General features: G+C 33.8%; 1 protein-coding gene and 2 long non-coding RNA genes across 3 annotated transcripts; 1 reads left to right on the top strand and 2 right to left on the bottom strand.

The window, feature by feature from the left end:
* Positions 1 to 991: 991 nt before the first annotated feature.
* LOC148604799 (uncharacterized) lies at positions 992 to 13,977 on the bottom strand. The gene is made up of 3 exons (XR_015915987.1): positions 11,375 to 13,977; positions 2,863 to 2,977; positions 992 to 2,396 (listed from the first exon to the last, which is right to left on the bottom strand). It is a non-coding gene; the product is annotated as an uncharacterized LOC148604799 (long non-coding RNA).
* On the bottom strand, positions 3,127 to 5,485 carry LOC148604800 (uncharacterized). Its single transcript, XM_088549284.1, has one exon. The coding sequence runs from the start codon at positions 5,345 to 5,347 to the stop codon at positions 4,550 to 4,552; it is 798 nt and encodes a 265-aa protein (XP_088405410.1). The 5' UTR covers positions 5,348 to 5,485; the 3' UTR covers positions 3,127 to 4,549.
* Positions 13,978 to 16,640: 2,663 nt separating the features above from the next.
* Positions 16,641 to 21,216, top strand: LOC148604798 (uncharacterized). Its single transcript, XR_015915988.1, has 2 exons — positions 16,641 to 16,751; positions 19,996 to 21,216. It is a non-coding gene; the product is annotated as an uncharacterized LOC148604798 (long non-coding RNA).
* Positions 21,217 to 22,222: the final 1,006 nt, after the last annotated feature.

The raw sequence follows: 22,222 nt of genomic DNA, 5'->3' as shown, positions 1-22,222 counted from the left end.
GGAAAAGTATAAATAGAGATGAAAAATGATATCTGATCACTTCTTGGCCGACTCGCAATAAAAAATTACAATATAGCGCCCTGTCAAGGGATTCATACAGAAAAGGTCACCAATCGTGATGCCATACACGTGCAATGGACGAAAGAAAGTGAACAATGCAAACCAAGGAATGAACTGACAAAAGAAAGTGAGGCCCCAAAAGAGACCTCGTGGTAGACCAGCTGGAGGAAAAAAACAATCGAAATAGATGTGACGTCTATAAATGGAACAAAATAGATAGGATTTCAGAACAAAGATTGTTCAGATGTATTTAGAACGTAAAAAAGTGGAACAACGTCAGAATATCAAATAGTGGAAATCAGAACTATACACCGTGCATCCTTGTATAAGAATCAACGACTTTGATAAGCAAGACAGTTACAAAAATTCAACTAGATGAAACATATCGGTACCAGGACCTTATATAATGAGAGGATGTTTCATAAAAAAGCACGAGCTATATGGTATATACAATGAAAACTTAGTCCAAAGACCAGAAGTAATGTTACCGAGGAGCAAAATGAAGTGCAAATTAAGTGGCAGACCATGAAGTAGGACCCGGATTTGAAAAAAAATAGACTACTACCCGACGAATGGAACAATGAATATGAATTTTAAATAAAATATAGAAGAAGAAAAATCGAGTTGTGGAATAAAGAAAGACCTCCTTACAAAACTGATAACACGTATCAAAACCGTTAGCGACAGCATAACAATCATATTTACTTTCAGAGCCTAATAAGACGGGTCGAAGTTTGAGTGTAAGTAACTTGAAAACATGGAGAAAACTATAGGAGTAAACATTCAAAAATCTTTAGAAAAAAAATATTAAACACAATTAAACAAAAATAATTAAAACAATGATAAAAATCAATGTACCATAGTTAAACAATGCACAACACGTCCTTACAACTGTAATGTATTCAAAATACAAAGCGGTTAAAATCAATACATGGGCTATTCAAATCACCAGTGAAATTTTTAAAAAAAGTTTTAAACATCTGTCTAATCCGTGATACATCTATTTATAGTGAATTAAACAATCAATTGAACGTCACAAATAGAAAATCTCACACACAAATAATTAAATCACACCAAAATTATTTAACTACACAAATATGATAAAAACCATACACCCGAGTTTCACCTTAAATTTATTCATAAATAAAGCCAATCAATACATTAAAAAAAACTCTATAGAAGGACATCTGCTAGCTTGAGAACATCCTAAGTGAATTACACAATCAATTAAGTTATCATAATTACACAAAGACAATGAGTTTACAAATAATTCACAAAAATAATTAAAAAGAAAGTCCATGAAAATGTAGAAATAATAAAACAAAACTAAATATACAAAAAAAAATATAATTCATGGTTCCTCTCCCCTGTTTTATACTTACCTATGTATAGAACACAACACCATTGGATGACGCTAATTCAGACTCTTAATGAGAATTCATTTGCGTGTCGTTTCCGTCCCAACCTTTTAGACTCTCCCTTTCCAACATCAAAACGTCCCCATGTTCCCTTTATGGGTCATGGGTCCCCTTATCTAAGTTCATTCCCTTACCCATGGTCCACATCCGGGTCTCCAACCCCTACCGGTCACTCCTGGTCGCCCTCCATCTTTCGGTCACTTAGTCTTAGGCAGTCTGTCATCGAAAGGTCAAACTAGTTCATATATGACAGACAATCACTAATAGACCATTAGTCATCACATTGCACAACCAGGTGTCCGCTATGTTGAAAACTGCTTCTTATAGACGTTACGCTTGAGTGCATATTTAGAAAACCCGAAAGAGAAGGTCATTTATGTGGTCTAGACTGACAGTCTTGACTATTCGGCTAGGCTGAATAATTTACTCAAAACGTGCAAGATTTTATTAAATTTTGGCTCACGTGAAAATAAGAAATATATCACATGTATATCAGTATAAACAAGACACATATATGACAAAATATATATACATTCCAGTATACAGCAAACAAAATAAATCGGCGGGCAACCTAAAATTTGAAATATCCGCCGAACAACTGAATGACAATACAATTGCAATGAAGCTAGACAGCGATATCACACCAAGGATTAAACTTCTCCCTTACATGGTTAACTTTAAATCTCTAAGGAATATTCTACTTCCTTGCAAAGAGAAAGACTTAAAGGTTAAGCGGCTCTCCTCCGAGGTATATTTTTATACCCAGGCGCACATTGCCGCCGTATTATCCCTACGTATAAAATACTGAATCATAAACGTTCTCCCAAAGAATAAACTTCTCCGTTGTAAAAAATAAAGTGCTTCAAGGAATTGACTACTTCCAATTTCAAGAGATACAGTACTCCCTCAAACATGGAACTACAAGTATATAAAAACAAACACTTCATCAAAAGAGAAAACCAAGAAATATATACATATCTAAGAAAAATGCATAAAACATAATATTTTAAATGCGCTTAAGTATTAATAATGGACTGGCGCAATTGCCTAGTTTCCTAAAACCTCAAATGAAACCCCTGTCCCTTCGCGCGTATAAACTTGAAATATGACACCCTTCATGCAAAAACCTTTTATACGATGAGACAAACATTAAATCGTTACGGAGACAAAATTGCTCTAATTTGACATTAATTTTCCTTACATTTTTCTTTTGTATTACTAAATTGTACAAGTTGGGGTCAAATGGAAGAAAAATCACGATGACTTGTGATGATTTACATGAACAGGCTCGATAGAGAAATTTGGAGGCTTGTAGAATTTGCTTTACAGATTTCGAATTAATGTTTATTTGTACCAATATGAAAACTAATAAAATCAAAGGTACCTATATGCAGAATGTCCCTTTTAATAGTGTGCTCTGTAACTTTTAATCGTGAGGCCATCAATTTGACCAACATACTTTCCTATTGAATCTGAGATAAGAGTAGCTTTGCACTCATCTGAAATATAGTCAGTAAGATTAGAAATTATATTTGGCCAGCAAATCTTTGTCAGCTGCATTGCACCAAATGTAAGTATAACAGATATACATGTACATGTGTATAAGGAGTTAATAATGCGCTCTACCACCTCAAGTTTATCTGATAATGACCATTCCAGGTACATCAAATAGGCGTCACTTGCCCAGTCACCATGTAATTTTATTAACTCGGACGAAACGTTCGACTGAAAACTGTGAGTCGCCCCTCGTCGACGGAAACTATGAGTCTAGAACAAAGCCAAGACATGACCGGAACGAGCGGTTGAATCTTTAATGACCTGGTTGAACTGTACGTATGTTACTGGAATAAAACCGCGTTTCTTTCTGACCAAAAACGGTTGGAGAGTTTGACGACGCTGTACCATGTTGTATTTTGTCGACGTCTCTATTTGTAAAACATGTTGATGCAGGATGTAAACAATATATATTGGGTTTCCATTCTCTGTGTTCATTGTATAACTAATGGAGGATGTTTGCCTTTTTTGGGGTTATCAGTTAACATACCATCTTTTTGTAAAACGGCTATTCCTGTGTTATTATTTTTCATACTTTCGCAATAGGTTGCTATAAGATTGAAGTCATCACTACAAAAGTTTTATGGTTGTCATGAACTTGTGGCTCGTTACGGTTTATCCATCTGCATCAGGATAATTGATTTGTTCAACGTGTCATTGTTTTCCTTTCCTCTTTCGTCTACCCTGCATTTTTATGAGCAACTCAGCGGGTGTTTCTAGGACACTTACACTTACCCTACCGGTGCAAATGGTACATGCTCCAAGATTTTAGTGGAGTCCGAGTTGCTCTTCTACTTTTGTTACTTTGTATGTATTATTTTTGTTATTTTATGGTTTTGTTGTAAGTGTCTGTTTTCCATGTTAGGGGTTTGTTTCTGGATTTCATTCTTTTGATTGCCACTAGAATTTTGGTTTCCGTGATTACCCATTTATGTAGGTAAACATATTTTAGGTTGCCTTTTTTCTGTTGTTATCATAGATTTCCTGAACTGGTAAACCATGTATAATATTTTCTATGTAACTCCAGTATGCTTTTCTCATGTCCAGCTCAGAAGTAATTTTAACTGTTTTTATATATTTTCATGTGCTCTGGACTGCGCTATTTTTTTCTATAAAGACGTTTGGTAGTGTTTATTTTCAGTATTAAGTAGTTATCAACGCAAGGTGATTTTTCTTGCTTGTAACTGTTTTCTTCTATTGATTTTAAGATTTGGGATCATTGGATGTGGATTTTTCGTAGGTATTTTTCATTTAGGTTTTATTGCCCTTATGTCAGTTTTAATCTTTGACTAGTCTGCTTCTTAGTATCGAGATATTTTCTACTTGGCTTTTTGTTCCATTTAAGTTGGACAGAGCATTCTGCATAGACAACCTCACAAATCTGACAACATACGGTTACTCATGGAAGGAAATCTCCTCTATTTGAAAAAAATGACCACTAAACTAATTATTAGGTTTGATCAAAGTCATTTCAATAACGGTTCTTCTTTTTGTTTGCAATTTATAATATATTGCATTCATTTTACATTGAATAGTAATGCGATGCAGTTATAGCTTCCAACTAAAAGTTTTTTGTTAATTTTGTCATGATACAAGCTCCACACTTTAAATGATTCCGTCGTTAAATCTCCACGTGATGCCTTTAGAATCTCTTTACATCGCTGACCATCAGAAGAAATCACGACGACATTCTTTGTACCACTTCCTACTACATAAATATATCCGTCATTGTCAATGGTGATGCCTTTTGGGTCTATTAGTTTACTTTTGTCTTTGAATTCCCATAACATTTTACCTTTCATATCATAGGATGTGACGGTATTCACTAGATCATTTGTGACATATATCTTGTCATCATGTGATGTGACGTAGCTATTTCCAAGTAGTTTTATGTCAACGATATTTGTAATGGTTTGGCTGCGGAGATTGACCATTTGAATTCCTAGAGGATGACAAAAAATAATGTGACCCTTGATATATTTCAATCCACTTATACGGGTTAAATATGGCAGTATCGTATTAAAATATTCTGCTTTAATGTTTATTATGTCGATTCCTCCTCTTGATTCATTTGACACAGCGATAGTGTCGTCGTCAATGACGGCAATATCCATCGAACACTCACGACAGTTAAGGAACTTTTCTGAACCATACATGTCTCGCACACGGATTGATTTAGAGCGTAAGTTAGTGAATGCAGCTCTACCATCAGTTAGTACACAACAACCGTAGATTTTACGACCGATGTTATAAAACTCAACTTCACACTCAAGTTTTATGTCATCGATCTGCTTAGGTAGTGATGTTGGGATCATGATTTGGGCTTCATTTTCTCTCTTTCTATGAACGCAAATTGTAGAAGGGAAACTATCATTTTTATGGTACCAAATTGCTTTGTTTGTTCTTTGAACATTCTATTGAATTGTCAGTGGAACTGGAAATCTGATGATTTAAACAAGCTTCGCTTTTGAGTTTTTCTTCAAGGGACGCTGTTCCTGACAATACTCGTTCTTGTATCTGTAAGATACCAATATATGTCTGTAGATTGGAACCATGCCGTTTAATGTGTGCTAATAAATCTAAATCTTTCTGAATGTTTTCCTTTTGCTCATCTAATGAGGCAATAAACTTGCTTATTAAGGTCCGTTTGATATCAGAGGAAAAGTTCAACTCCTTTATGTAAGATTCCTGTATTTTGTCGAGATGTTTGTTAATTCTCTCTCTTCTTTGTAGGACTTTTTCTACCACGAGCACCTGTTCATCATCTAACGCGGACACGTTACTTTTCCGATCTTTTCGAATAATTTTAATATTTTATTTCTTGAAGGGATGATTCGAGATCGTCAGATAAATGAGACGACTTGATATTTTGAATGACATCTTCTTAGTTTTCTATATCTTGACATTTTTTTATGACTTTGAAAGACGCACTTGCTACAGCAAGGCTTGTCATGTGCTTTGCAATAAATGGCAAATTCTTTATCGTGTTCCTCGCAAAATTTTGATTTTGCTAGAATATTTTGGGGCAATATTAGATAATCATCTATGGGAATGATTGAATGATTTCTTGACACTTTCGCTAGCCCATGGTGTTCTAGACATGTATCACAGAGGCCTTCCTCACATTCCTTACACCAAAATGTGGCGGAAATTGAATGGTGACGTAACGTACACCAATCGCAGGTAGGGATAGATGCTGCCATGACAGAATTTGTATATACCTTTAAAGAGAATTATAAATCATACTTGAATCTTTATTTCAACTCACAAACTATAAGTAAACATCATACACGTGATTGTTTATCAGGTGGGTTGTTAACATTTGACCAAAAGTTAAATTGTAAAAGAAAAAACGCATATGTAGCAATTAATTAAAAAAAATGATTTCAGTTCATTGATTGCATTAATGTGTTTGTACATGTATATATGTACCCAAACTAAGAACTTAAATACATTGTAGTACATTTTCATGCTGTACTTCTTCGTGTTTAAAAACTATCATTTTCATCTCCATTATGATCCCTGTTATCTATAATCCCTTAAACTTTGTCAGAGTACCCTTTACTCAGCTCAACCAAATTTTTGAAATCCTTATTGAAAAAGTGGATATTTAGAATGAAAACTTCAATATCTTTGTATACAGCTACATGTGCAAAACATCGCCTAAAATAAACAAACTTGACACTAAATTGAACGATATGTTTTTGCTATATCGAGAATGTTGTTTTAAAAGCTTCATTAACATTATTACCCTTTTCTAATAATTATAGCTTCCTAAATCCAAGAAAAGCGAAAAATGGATACAGAAAAAAGGCATTTGTGTATGTAAAGCAAAAGATAAAGGACAGCAGTCACCCTATAACAATAACAGTATAATTGTATTTTTCGATACAATATATGCTACTCAAACTTTGCAAATTAGCAAAATGGTATATGCATTAAAATGTGGATACCAAATGTGACCTGGTATAATTAATCAAATTATAATGTATTCTATGGAACGACGCTCTTGCCTTATGTTCTATGGATTTTAACATTATATGCTTTTACTTTGACATCATATGCTTAAACATTGGCATTACATGCATGCACTTTGTCATTATATACTTATACTTTGACATTATACGCATGAACTTTGGAACTTTATGACATTATATGCTTATACTTTAACATTATATACATGCACTTTGACATTATATACTCATACTGTGACATTATATAGTCATTTTGTAACATTATATGCTTTTACTTTGACATTATATAGTCATTGCTTTTGCTCTGACATTATATGCTTATAGTTTGACATTATATAGTCATTGCTTTTGCTTTGACATTATATGCTTATACTTTGATATTATATAGTTATACTTCACATACTTCAACATTATTAGTAATTATCGCCTATTAGATAATTTGATTTAACGCGGCTGCTGGTACACGTGCTCGCTGTTTCGTTCAGTTTAAAAAGTTTGATTGGCGTTTTTGGGCTACACTCACAGACCTAATTCGAACTTTCTCATTTGGCAGGGCCAGTTTATTACAATTTGTCTTAATAATTGGATTTAGGAATTTATATCGGCATTATAATAAATATAATTACCAGTTTTTACCATTAATTTAGAATGCTGACTAATACGTGTTTGCTAAATCAATGCTGCCTGGAAGTGAGAAATCTTCCAAAGGACAAAAGTAGCCATCCCGGGGCTTTTTATTAAATTTCTTTCTATTACGACTTCTATGAGAGAGAATAATAAGCCCAACGTGCATTCCTTAGCATAGAAATTACAAACAAGTGACAATGCACCTGCCAATTCTTCTTGGCAGCCTTTTCGTCGGATTCATACAGCTTTACCGAACCATGTTTCTCCATTAAGGCAAGTTCAGCTGTAGGCTGCTACGTAATACAATAGATTTTTGTGGAATAAGAGCAGCGCACATTCCTTTAGAATAGGTGCAGCCACTGAAGCTAGTAATCGCGGTATTGGCAACAATAAGTTTAAAAAATGGGGAAGATGGACGTCAAGTGCATACGAATCTTACATAAGAGAATTCCCATATAAACGATAAAGTAAATTCAAATTTTGGTTGTAGGTCAAATTGTTGTTTGGATAATTGGGTCCTCAATTCCTTACTGGGCTGAAGAAGCAGCCAGGGGAACTGGCGGGGGAACCCGAACCTTGAAAGAAAAAATGTAAAGATACACTGGATACCTAAATCTGGCATGAGGTGGTCTGAATTTGTCCATGTCTTCGAGACGAAGTTACGTGGCAGGGAAAAAGCAAACTACCCTTTAGTACACCTTGGGGCTAACAATTTAGTAGTGTCAATTACTAAAGAACTAATTGAGGACATCAAATGTTCATTTTCTTAGAGCAAATGTTCATTTTAAGAGCAAAACTTTTGGTACCAGATCTAAACATAATGTGGTCCGAGATGTTGCCCAGGTTCTATTGGCATGGAACCCTGACACCAAATATAACAGATACATGAAGAAAGAGGCTCAATTACACGGTTCAGTCATTTATGATTAAGGAAAAACAATAACAATTTGATATTCGTCACGCGTCAATAAATGCATCAGAATTAGTGCGTTTCAGACACGGCGGTGTACATTTTCACCTACTTGCCTAGGTATACTACTCAACAACATTCAAGGAACACTTGAAATTTAATTTTTTGTATGGACAAGATTTCCCCGCCAGAATGTTAAGTTCGCGGAGAAAACTGTTTTTGCCGTGAATCCATATGCTTTTGCTAAACGAAAGAAAATGCATTCATAGGGTGGTTCATGGAGACAATCAACAGGCTGGGAACTGTCCCCGTTGGCACAATTGTCAACCCAATTGTCGTATGGTGGAGGGTACTTTATATTCATAGTGTTAACTTTTGTAATCGAATCGATCGGAATCCCCTTCATAACTGGTATCAGTAGGGGGTGTCACCTTCTCAGCAATTAATTAAATACGACTGAATCACAATCGGGATGGTTTATCTGCAGAGAATTGTGTTAACAGGAGGGTTCCCATGTCTGACCTACTCTTGCACGTAATCATAAATAACCAAGGGGGATTCTGGACACTTGTTATATCACAGGGTCACCGATAGGCCACATCAAAACTCTGTCTATCGGTCTTGGCTCACTGCAACTGGCAAACACTTTTTCACTGCTACCAATTTTTATTCCAATAAATACAGGAACATGATGTAATACATATTATATTGCTTTCATACAAAATATTAAAATAATGTTTCCGATACATGTTTTGTATAGCTCCGTATGTTAAATGCGTTTACTTCGACATTATATGTTTAAACTTTAACATTATATGTTTAAAATCTGTCATTATGTGCATAAATTTCTTTAGTGTGATAATAATGCTATACTTGCATTTGAAAAAAAAAACAAAAAAAAAAAAAAAAAAACGCAGGGGATGTTGTTGAACTGCTTTCAAGACGTGAAATGCATCAGATAAGGCAATAGTCCTCATTTGAAGTCTGGATCAAAGGTATGACATAGACCCTTGAGACCTCGTTGGAGAATGGGTTTAAACATCTAATACTGTAAAGCTGTAAGTGATGACAATCTAGGCACCACAGTATCAAATATGATTAAAGGTTTCCGTCGGTGTGGGTACAGATGTTTGGTAAAGTATTGGAAAGAAAAAGGTGTTTATGTCCAGAGATGGCAATTGACAGTTTCCATTCATAGAATGTAGTCCACTGGAACAGAGAAGGAAAGGAAGTCTACAGAGACGCGTTCTTTACGTAAATTTACCAAACCACTTGGGGGAAAAACTACAGATTAGTTCGATAGCGTTTCATAATTATTGATGGAATAGATAGGTTTAGTAGAATGGGAATGTTGCCATGACAATGAGACATCACAGAGGGTATTAGTTGCTTATTTGCTTTTGTTGCTTTGTATGTATTATTTAAGTTACTTAATGTTCTCTGTTATGTATGTCTGTGTTCTATGTTAGGTATTTGTCCCTAGATTGCTTTCTTCTTTTGATTTCCACTAGAACCTTGGTTCCCTTGATTACTCTTTGAATACATGAAAATCACATTTGCTATCATCGTTTAATACATTCAACCAATTCCGTAGTCACCATAAAAGATATATTGCACTCTCTGTTATCCTTGATAAACAGAGATAACAAATTTGATAATAAAAAAAACCCAAACTCTAGAATGAAAAAACCTTGAACATATACACTCTTCTCAAATTTGATGGCAAGTTAAAATAAATCATTGATGATTATTTACTGCAATAATATCGTTTTTTTTCTTATGGCGTGTCTACAAATTTCTGTGAGAATGTTCATTGCTTTAAAAACTGGCCATCTATCATTAACATGATCTTCTTCGTTGATATGTCCATCGATTTTTAATTCCTAGATTCCTACCTCGGAAAAATGAGTCATCATGCACTTAATTTCGATGTAAGACAACAAAAAATCACATATTAATTAGTGACGCTTTTGCTGCTTATAATAGAAAATCACCCTTCTGCAGGTCCTCCGATTGATAGTTCTCTTGGATACTCTCAATATCTTTACAATATCAGATGTTTTAAACATACAATCCAACAAAATCTCCAGGGTAAATTTGTCTATATCATATATTTGATCTACGAACAGACTGTTTCCATACTTCATTCCGAAGTTTCGTTTTGGACTACTAATAATTCTAGGCCATGTCTTGAAAGGAGACAAACAATAGCAGGCGTTATTTTGTCCTTTTCAAATGCAGGTATTGCATGATTCAAACCTAAGTAAGTCAATTATTTTTACTTCCCATAATTCTAACAACCTCTTGATATTGAAGAAATACCATAGTGAAGAAATATATGCATATACTGACAGGTATAAGAATATAATGTCATAGTATATGCGTACATTTATAATTTCAAAGTCCATGCATATAATGTCTAAGTATAAGCATGTGGTGTTAATGTATAATCATTTAATGACAATGTATAAGCATATAATAAAATCCTCAGCACATAATGCAGGAGGGGCGTTCCATAGTATTCAATGTAGTTCTATTGTTCTACTATGGTATTATTTTTACCATAAATAAATTATATGTTGGTAGATATAATCTTTGGTGTTGTTTTTTGTTTTCAAGCTATGCAACCTGGACGGATTTGATTTTTTCAACACCACCTTTAAACCACTTTAGTATATAAACGCGGTTTAGTCAAAGCATTTATGGAAAATACGTGAAAACAAAAGTAGATAGATCTACTCTTATATTATTTCTGTCTTTCACTGATTCGAACATATTAAAATAACTAATAATATATTACTTACATAAATAATTTGTCAATATTTACTTACAAATGGTTTTGGAAAATCAATATAAATGTGCTCTCATGTCTTCAATGATCAATATACAGGTGTAAATCACATGACACAGGTGTACAATTGTTGGTTTTAGAGTAAAAACGTGGCCATTTTTTTAATTTGAGTGTATGACAGATTTATATCTCTACAGCTTCGTGTATTATTACACATGTTATTCTGAAAAAAAAATTCTAGTACGTCTTCAAAGTTTATTTTTGAACAAATTTAATGTTCGAATTTTAATCTTTATAGATATAATAATACCAGTCACTCTAATCAATATTGCCAGTTTAGGTATGATGTAAAAGTGTTTCAAGGAATAACATCTTACCACGGATTGGAAATTAATACTTAAGAAGATCTTAATAAAACCAATAAAATTCAAGAAGTGCTGAAAACCAAGCCAATCTTGATATACCTAGGCAGAATTATTTCACATGATTTTCACCTGAATTGAGCAAATAAACTAAGTGACAGAGTTCACGTGAAATTCGGGTGAATGGAGCCTTCACCTGAAATTCACATGAAATGTTCACATGAAATTCGTGTTATCAAAATATTGAGTTCTCGAGACTTTTAAAATTCAAAGATGAGGCACGTTTTGGGAGTCCTACATGATTTTTTAGATCTAAGCTGTTTATAATATATTGTACGCTATAGTTCAAAACTTAAAAAATACAATTAATCATCTTAATTTTATGGTTATGTTGTTGATTTGTCTATGTACAATGTATTAAGCACTGAAAAATGTAATACTGTAAGGTTTTGAAAGATATTGAGGTTTTTAACAAAATACGTTTTAACCCCATTTTAATACACGTAAAAGTGGTACTTCTGGGGCTGACTTTAAAGGTGATCTTATCGAAAAATAAGAAACATCGTTCAGCTATAGCATTTGATCTCGATCTATATAGATGACGTTTTGTCTTTAAACACTCCTAGTTTCAGGGATATTATGAATCGCATCATTACGAATAAAATATACATAAAGATATTACAGACACTAAAAAGTCATTGTCATATCTTAAACTACTCTAGAAGACGATGAAAAGGAAAAACTCATGACTTAACGATACAAAAAAGCGATAACTTCTCGATTCGTATCATCAACTTTCCTCCTTTTATCCATTGCAACTTTCATTCAGCACCTACGTATAGTCTTCATATTACAATGCATTCATTAGACCAGGGCGTGCTAAACCTACGTTGACTTTTTGTGCAGTACTAGACCCAGTCATCTGGAACTGAGTTGTGTTGCTACAAAATTACAATTTTAATAACAAATGTTTTATGTTCGTCATATAAATGCATGGATGTATCTTATGCACCATAAAAACTGATTTGTTCACCGAGTTGTCTTTTTCTTTATCTACATATTGCGACATTTTATGGGCAACTCGACCGGTGTTTCCAGAAAAGAGACATACCCGATCTATACATAACTATATCCGTCATTGTCGATGGTTATTCCATACTGTTTTCTTAGTACTCTTTTATTCTTGAATTACCAGACCATTTTATCTTTCATGTCATAACACGTGTAAGTATTAACTTTGTTATTTGTTACATATATCCTGTCATCAGATGAGGTGACGTAGCTTAACCCCGGTAGTTTGACATTTACTCTGTACGTAATAGTTTTGCTAAGAAGATTTACCATTCGAACTCCTTTGTTCTCTTGACAGAAAATAAATTGGTCTTTGATATATGTTAATCCATGTATACTTGTTACATTTGTAAGTATTATATATATATATTTTTGGTTGATTTTTGTTGATTATCTCAATTCCCCCTGAATCATTTGACACGGCGGTAGCGTCATCGTTAATGGCCTGTATATCGACTGGATTCCTATGGCAACTTAGTGAATCTTTTGAATCGTCAATGTATCTCACACGGGTTGAATCTGTTAACAAATTAGTGAGTGCAGTTCTACCATCAGAAAGTATACAACAACTGTAGATGTTACTACCGAGGTCATTAAACATTTCTTCACCCTCAAGTTTTATACCATCGATACGTTTAGTTAGTGGTGTTTCAATCGTTATTTAAGCTTGTTTTTCTTTATTTTCATAAATACGAACCTGCGAAGGAGAACTTATAGTTTTTAAAGTACCGAATTGTTTCCTTTGTTTTGGGAGATTTTTCAGTGATTTGTCAATAGAACAGGAAATTGAATGAACTTTACAAGCTTTACTATTGAGTTTTTCCTCAATGGTTGTTAGGGAAACGATGCTCTTTCTTGTATCTGTAAGGTACCCAAGGTTATAGCGGTAATCAAAAGAATGTAATGCAAGGACAAAGACCAGACATAGAAAACAGACATAAACAACACAGAACATAAAGTAACTAAAATCATACATACAAAGTAACAAAAGCAAAAGAGCAACTCAGACGCCACTAAAAACTGGAGCATGGACCAGGTGCACCAGTAGGGTAAGCTTCCTCTGTTTTTCCAGGAACACCCGCCGAATTGCTCATAAAAAGTCAAGTTCGGGGTAGAAAACTATGACTTGTTGAACAAACCAGTTTTCATGGAGCAGATGGATACATTGTAACGATCCACGGGTTCATGATGACGACCACAAAACTGTTGTAGTGATGACTTCAATCTTGTAGCAGCATAACCCTGTTAAAGAAGCCTATTTGTTAGAGTTCTAGCGCGATACAAAAAGGCTTCGTAGTTTCGGCAAGCTCTGACATAACATATTAGTTGTTATATGAACACTCCAGACGCATGTGTTGAAAGGATGTTGCCGTAGATGAAAGGAAAGTTGACGATTCTGAATGAAAAGTCATCACGTTTGTCGTAAAGTTTGGTCAATAATTTTCCTTTACCATCGACTTATAAGATACCAATATATGTCTGTAGATTGGAACCATACTTTTTAATGTTCGGTAATAAATCTAAATCTTTCTGAACGTTTTTCTTAGAACGTTTGTCTAATGAGACAATAAACTTGCTTATTAAGGTCCGTTTGATGTATAAAGAACTGTTCAATTCCTTCAATAAAGATTCTTTCAAATTGTCGAAATGTTTATCAAATGTTTATCAATTCACTCCCTAGTTAGTTGGACTTTTTCTATCATGAGCTTTGTTCATTATCTAGCGCGGACAAGTTACTTTCCCGATCTTTTCGAATAATGTTTAAGTTCTTTTTCGTTTCTTGAAGAGATAATTCGAGATCGTCAAATAAATGAGAAGACTTGATGTTTGGAATGACGTCATCTAAGTTTTCATCTACGGCTTGCCATGAAGGCTCTCAACAACAAAATGTAAATTCTTTCTGATGTTCCTTGCAAAACTTTGATATTTTTTCAATATTTTTGGACAATCATTCAGGTAATCAATTATAGGAATGATTGAATGATTTCTTGAGACTTTCACCAATTCGTTTAGTTTTTACATTCATCACATAGGCCCTCCTAACATTCCTGACACCAGATAGTGGCAGAACTTGATTCATACTTTATAGGACACATCCCGCATGTTTGGTACGATGCTGCCATTGTGACACCTGGAAATACATTTTTTATTCGGTGAAGGTACAAACTTCTGGTTTTTAATAAATATGTCTGATATTTGAAGATTCCATTTGTTCTAGAAGCTTGATAGTCACAAAAACCACAGAAACATATGATAAAGAAGAAACCGAATTAATTCCAGTCAGACTTCAGTCAGTGAAACCTGAAGAAATCTGTTTGGAATGAGGAACAACAGTCTGCTTTGGAAACATTACAGTCACCTGAGGAACAGCATTCAACATTTGAAACATTCAAGTCATATAAGATTGAAGCATTCATTTTGAATTTTGTACTAGATACAAATGCCTTGAACTCAACAATGGGTGGAGCTCGTAGTCAGATTTAAAGTGAAGGAAAGAAAGTATCAGTTTTTTTTTCATGTCTTGACACAAGTTCATACATATAGCTGTTTGCAAGGTCTCTGAAACCTTAATATGTAATTGGGTTGATAATCTTCCCAAAGTAGATATTTGTAGAGAACAGTTTGAAAATCATCACCGGTTGGAACTTGCATTACACCCTTACCTTAAAACTAAACAGTCTTGCGGTAAGATACAAATGGATGTCTTAGTTTCAGCTCCATATAGTAGGAAAGGTTTTATATCATATTTGAGCAGATCCAATTTGCAAAGCCTAAAAATCAGTCATTACAATTGTGCTTTGATCTACCACTAGCAGGACACATGGGCTACCAAATACCCTATCTAGATTAACTCAATAAGTTCTTTGATATACAATGGTGATTAATGATCTGGTTCCCTGGTCAATATTATGAGCAATCCTAGGATCGCTAAAATACAGACTCTGGTCACCAGCGACGGATATGCTCAATATATGAGTAAATTGCCGCTTATGAAGTAAAATAAAAACAAAGATGAGATTATCTTAATTAATTTTATAATTGTGCATTTATATCAAAAGATGATATAAGTAAATTGGAAAAAGATGTTTTAACGTGTTTTAAATTTGAATATTGGAACGTATAATAGTAAATAAAATAACGGTATATTCGCTCAGTCAATCAAAAGACATTAGATGTCACCGTGACCCGGGGTTATATTTGAGAGAAACTTGTGGAATGAAAATATTACCCGGGCTTCCAGGTTATGGTAATACACAGTACACTACTTGTTATGTCATAAGGAGCTTGCAGCAAAACAACCATTCTGAATGTAAACCAAAGGCAAGTTAGGCCAATATCATGCAGGGTGTCCTCTATGACATGTTCATATTGATATTCTAGGGCCGTTGTCTGTAACCAATAATGCAATAAATATGTACAAACACCCATTCACCAACTTGATTTGTCATCAATATGCAAGTTGATCTTCGAATGAGTCTTGTACAATACAATTCAAAATTATGATAACTTCTAATGAATCCATAACCTGTTATAAGTTAGAAATGTCTATTTCTGTTCCTATAGATTTATGAAATATTTGAAGTCTTTTAATGCTCATCTATAGGTTACCAGTAAGTTCTTGTCATAATTTTTATAACCATTAAAATATGTGTAAGCGATTATATTTTTCTAAAGAATTATTGTAAGAAACATAAAAATCAAAAGTCAAAGTACTCAATTATAAATACATTTTCGTTTCCCCCTTTTGGGCTCTAATTCTTTAAAAGTTTGAGTCACACCTCTATTTTTAGATTTATTTCATGGTTTAAATGTTCCTTTGTGCACATTTTACAGATTAAAATCTGTTACACTCAATACCTTGTAAAAATATCGAGGGGCAAAGCTAAAGACGAGAATGTTAGTCGTCCGAAGGTAAATATTACGTTGGTAAATACGCATGCCAGAATACAAGTCAACAAGAAACTCTTACTAGGTTTACGATCGGTTAGTAAATATAAACATCTCGCAACGTCGCTTACCTTAAAAGGATGTAAGCTATAAAGGAGGGGGTATCTGGTGTGCCTGGGCCATGCTCCAAGATTTTAATGCAGTCCGAGTTGCTCATTTACTCTCTTATGGCTTTTTACGTATTATTTTGATTATTTTATGCTCTTTGTTGTGTATGCATGATTTCCATGTCTGGTCTTTGTCCCTGGGTAACATTCTTTTGATTTCCGCTAGAATCTTGGTTCCATTTATAACTCAGTGTTTGTACAATTTAAAGTAACTGTATATTATATTCTGTATATGTGTAAGATATCAATATATGTCTGTAATTTGGAACCATACCGTTTCGTGTTTTCTAATAAATCTAAATAAATTTGAACATTTTTCTCGAAATGACGTCTTCCAAGTTTTCTTAATCTTGATACTCTTATGACGTCGAACGATGCACTTGCTACAACGACCCCGAATTTTTTTTATTAAAAGGTCTGGAAAGGTTAAAGACAAAAGAGGCAAGTTATGGCATGTAAACGAAAACATATTCTATATGCAAATGACGTTGCAATGTTAACGTTACCCTTTCAGGAAATAACTCTTCAATTGTGAGGTAAACTAGTTCATTGCAAAATGGCAGCCCCCATTACACTATAAGGTAGAACATAACTATTTATTTCCAATAGGAGACAATTTTGAAAAATTCACACCTTTAAAACTATGACGAAGCTATGAACTGACTATATTCCAGTAATATATTCATTTCTTTCGCCTAAATTGTAATCAAAGTCATAGCAAAACCGTCTCGATTCTTTGGTATTTTTAGTACTTCTACTTCTACCAGTTCGCGACCGCCATCAATTACTGATGATACTGTCACTGTCACTTTTAGTGCGCAATGGCCTATTTTACTAAGTGTGCTGTACAATTAAGTGCGCAAGTAAAAACAACTTGATTAATTTAATCAAGTAAATGAGCCTTGAAAGATTCAAAACTCTTGGCAGAGGCAATGTCAATGGGCAGAGCATTCCAGTCCCGGATTGTTCTTGGATAGAATGACTCTTTCCTCAGTACTGTGTTGTATGATGGTAATTGGTAGGAATGTAGGCCCATATTTCGACTGAGTCTTGCTGGACTGCTCAATCTGTTGGTCGCGTCGATTTTCACCAGACCATTTGCCAGTTTGTACATTAGTACGGGTCTAGCTCTCCCCCTACGTTCTTCTAGTGTTGGCCATTTTAGATCTTCTAGCATGTTGGTAATTGAAGAAGGGTTGTGGTATCTGTTCAATACATATCTGGCCGCTCTACGCTGGACCATTTCAATCCGGTGTTTGTCCTCTTTCAAGTATGGGTCCCAGGTTGTGCATGCGTATTCCATGGTTGGTCTAACTAAAGACTGGTAAGCTTTCTCCTTAATGTTGGCATTTCTGATGTTAAGATTTCGTCTCAAGATGCTCAAGGTGTTGTTTTCTTTCTTGCAGATGTTTGATATGTGCTGGTTCCACTTCATATCTGATGTTATAGAAACACCTAGATATTTCGCAGTTGTTACGTGCTCCAGTTCATGACCATGGAGGAAATAGCTGTTCTGAATAGGCTGTTTCTTTCTTGAGATTGACAGAACATTGCATTTCTCGGGATGGAAGCTCATCTTTGTTCCCATTCTGCCAATTTATTTAGGTCATCTTGTAGACTTTTCCTATCGATATCAGATGTTATTGTAAGATATACAATAGTGTCGTCTGCAAACAATCTGGTCTTTGATATGATGTTTTCCGGCATGTCGTTGATGTAGTATAAGAACAAGCTGGGTCCCAAAACCGATCCCTGAGGAACACCAGATTCCACCTGCATGTATTGGGATGTTTCTCCTTCTACGACTACTGCCTAATTTCGATTATTAAGAAAGCTTTGTATCCATCTGTTACCTCTAATCCCATAATGATGTAATTTGTGGGTCAATAAACTGTGGCACACTTTGTCAAAAGCTTTACTAAAATCCATAATCAGACAGTCCGTTTGTTTACAGTTGTCAAGGTTTCTGGCTATATCATTGATTTAAAAAATGTGTGCCTTTTACAGCTTTACATCAGCTTTAATTTATTTTTCTTCACAAATAACACAATTTGGTAAAACTTTGTAAGTTGAAATTGTATCAGTCCCTAGCCGCAAACATGTAGACATTGAGGTTGCTCATTTATTATTTTTTTGTATTTACTAGTTGTGACCGTTCAAATTACTAAATATAAAAAAGTCAATGTACAATGTACCAAATTATATTCTACATGGTCATGCCATGGTGGGCTACAAATCATAGTATCAAATCACAGACCCCCATTACCACATAAGAATGGTAGTACTTAGAGAGCAAGGCTCTGTCTGAAATGGGGGTCTGCGTTTTCAAGGCATATTGAAATTGATAGCTAGCTTTTCAGGATACTACAGACACTGTGAAGTCAGCCTCATATCTTGACCTATACTTAGAAATCGATGGTAAAGGAAAACTATTGACCAAACTTTACGATAAACGTGATGACTTTTCATTCAGAATTGTCAACTTTCCTTTCATCTATGGCAACATCCATTCGGCTCCTACATATGGAGTGTTCATATCACAACTCATGCGTTATGCCAGAGCTTGCAGACTTTTTGTATCGCACTAAAACTCTAACAAATAGGCTTCTGGAACAATGTTATGTTGCTACAAGACTGAAGTCATCACTTTAAAAGTTTTATGGTCGTCATCATGAACTCGTGGACAAATGCAAGTATACAGCAAATTGAACATTATGCTACACCCCTCTCATGCATGCATATATAAATGAATATCAGTGTTAACAATAGCTTTACGTTAACCACATTAAAATCTCTTGAATAATTTATAATCTGTCGATAAATTAAGAAGACATTTGAATAAGAAGTAGCCTCCTTATTTAACACATCATACAATGTAGTAGAAGTTTTATTTTACTGAATGTTCACTTAATGTAGGCGTATTAATAGTAAACGTGTGTATCAATGTGATACAGTTAAGTGTACAAAACACAGACCAATGGTCCATATTGTACTGAAAACCCTTGACATTTGTCAAGACCGGTTATCAGTACCAGTATTAAAACAGAATTTTCTATATTATAAACTAAATAGCAGTATTCATTTAAAGAGCGATATGTTGTTTTTTTCCAGTATGGTTGCTTACAAGTGAAATTTTTTGCATAGATTATTATTATTTGGTCTCTACATTTCAGGTTTAAAAGAACCATGTGAAATGCAGCTACATGTATGAAATGTACATCTCAAGAGAAATGTATTACTGAAAATGGAAGTTTAGTTGCTAAGACCCTAGCTGTAAAAAGTCATTCAGAAAGTAGTTTCCTCTTGAAAAACACAGTGATGGCCGAAAACCATTTTCGTCATGGAGCAACTAGCACTACAGATGTTGCAATGTACATATATAGTTGTTAGCAAGTACCGTGTGCAGACTCAATAACCTATAACCAGTCAAATGTATTGGACAATCAATCTAATGAGAGTAATTACAATTCACAGAAAACAAAAACATAACTGGATGGGCCCTTATCCGACAAAGATGTAAAACAGTATGTGATATACATGAACATGTATTTGAGGAAAGAGAAACCTCTGGTGGTAAGCAAATGATGTGAAATTATTTATTTCAAATTATCAATGACTGTGGGAGACATACATTTAGCCCAAATGATTGGATTTTTGTGCAGAGAGTGAAGAGTCTTTTAGCTTATTGCCCTTTAAATATGATGGAGATTTCCAATAAAGTTCAAAACAAACATAGTGGAATTGTCTATGAAAACAAAGATAAATGAAGAACCGAGTGAGATTTGTGAACTAGCATACTACACTGTATATTATGTAACTGAAAATATGTTAACTGTGAATTTGTTTGAGTGATTTGAAAGAAAATTAAAATCAAATGTAAAGTTTTAAAAAAATGCTATTTTTGTATTTATCCAAACTTGCGAAACCAGCTTTAAAAATGGAAATTTAGAATGTAAATAATTCATCCACAACAGGCAGTATTAAGAACAGTGTAGGTCTGTTTTATTATCTCCCTTTGAAAAGCACGAGTATACATGTACATGTATATTGATCATTCTGTGTGTCGGTTCATTCGCTACTCCTCTGAAAACTAATAAATGGAATTAATGAAGTTTTCAAAAATTCTTCGTCATAATTGAATGTTTCATTTCGCATTTCCACTAATAAGGGAGCTTTTCTCAAAGTATTACAAGTCTAGTATGGTCTGTAATACATGTAATAGGGGTATGATTTTACATCAACTAAAAAAACTAAATAATGTTCATAATGAGGGTTTCTCTACCGTAATTGGGAAAAAAACATTATTTCAACTGTGAAAACATTTTTATTGATGCATACCATATATAATGCATGTACAACATGAACATGTATAAAATCATTGAAAAAAAAAACAAGCGTACATACACAAAAATTTCACATTCATGTAAGTTATTATATTTTATTGTTTGTTGTGTTTTAGGCTGAAAGATTGCTGATTTCTTGAAAAGTAGTTTTAAATTAAGATATATGTGAAAACTTATGTTTACAATATATTTTTATTCAAATTGTCTCCCATTTGAAAGAGAGAAGACTCAATTTCACTGAAGTTTAGAGGACAGAAATAAAATCTGGTGGTGTTATTTTCACAAGATGCTATTTTCAATCCAAATTTTCTTGTTATGCTTTTAGTAGAAATCGAAATTCATCCATGTGTATGGGAGTACATGTAACAAACCCTTCCATTTTTTTCATTTAATTTAAATATTTTAAGTAAGCTAAATTATTTGCATTGTGGTATTGAATAAAAATAAAATGAAAAAAAATGTAAATGAGCACTAATATAAAAAAAATCTGCATTTTATATAAGATATGCTTTTCAAGGGAGATAACTCTTTGTTCAATGATTTTGGTCATTTTTCTTAATTTTAAAATTTACGAAAAAGTACTTAATCCTCAGAACCCGAATAAAACCTTGATATAATGTAAACAGTAAGTCTGAATTTTTAATTAGAAATTATTGAGAATGTCCATTCTGTTTTTTTTTAATTTTTGTTTGAAGATTGGAAATATTTGGGTAGTCTTTCCAATTTGGAAAATTCATCCTACATCAAGAGTTATTTCCCTTAAAGTGTAACTTGAAATTAGTTATATTTTTATTGAGACATAAAGATATTTGATACATGTATGTAGTTATAACCTTTGATTGCCTTGTTTTTCATCAGAAGCATTTCAATATGGTGTCGAAATTAGGTGGTTTTTAGGATTTTTGATGAATTTCAGGGGCCAAAAGGGGGAACATAGAAATGAGATGGTCCTCATTTTCCTCTTATTATTGAGAAAAATAAAAAATGAAATGTTACCCAAGCTTTGCTTCATTTAGGTACTATTTGGTACAAATTTCTTGAAATTCTGTATACTTTA

This window comes from Perna viridis, chromosome 10, assembly GCF_037379345.1.
Source record: "Perna viridis isolate PV_CMFRI_1.1 ecotype Kerala chromosome 10, ASM3737934v1, whole genome shotgun sequence".
Taxonomy (NCBI): Eukaryota; Metazoa; Mollusca; class Bivalvia; order Mytilida; family Mytilidae; genus Perna; species Perna viridis.
This window is presented reverse-complemented; position numbering and strand designations above follow the sequence as displayed.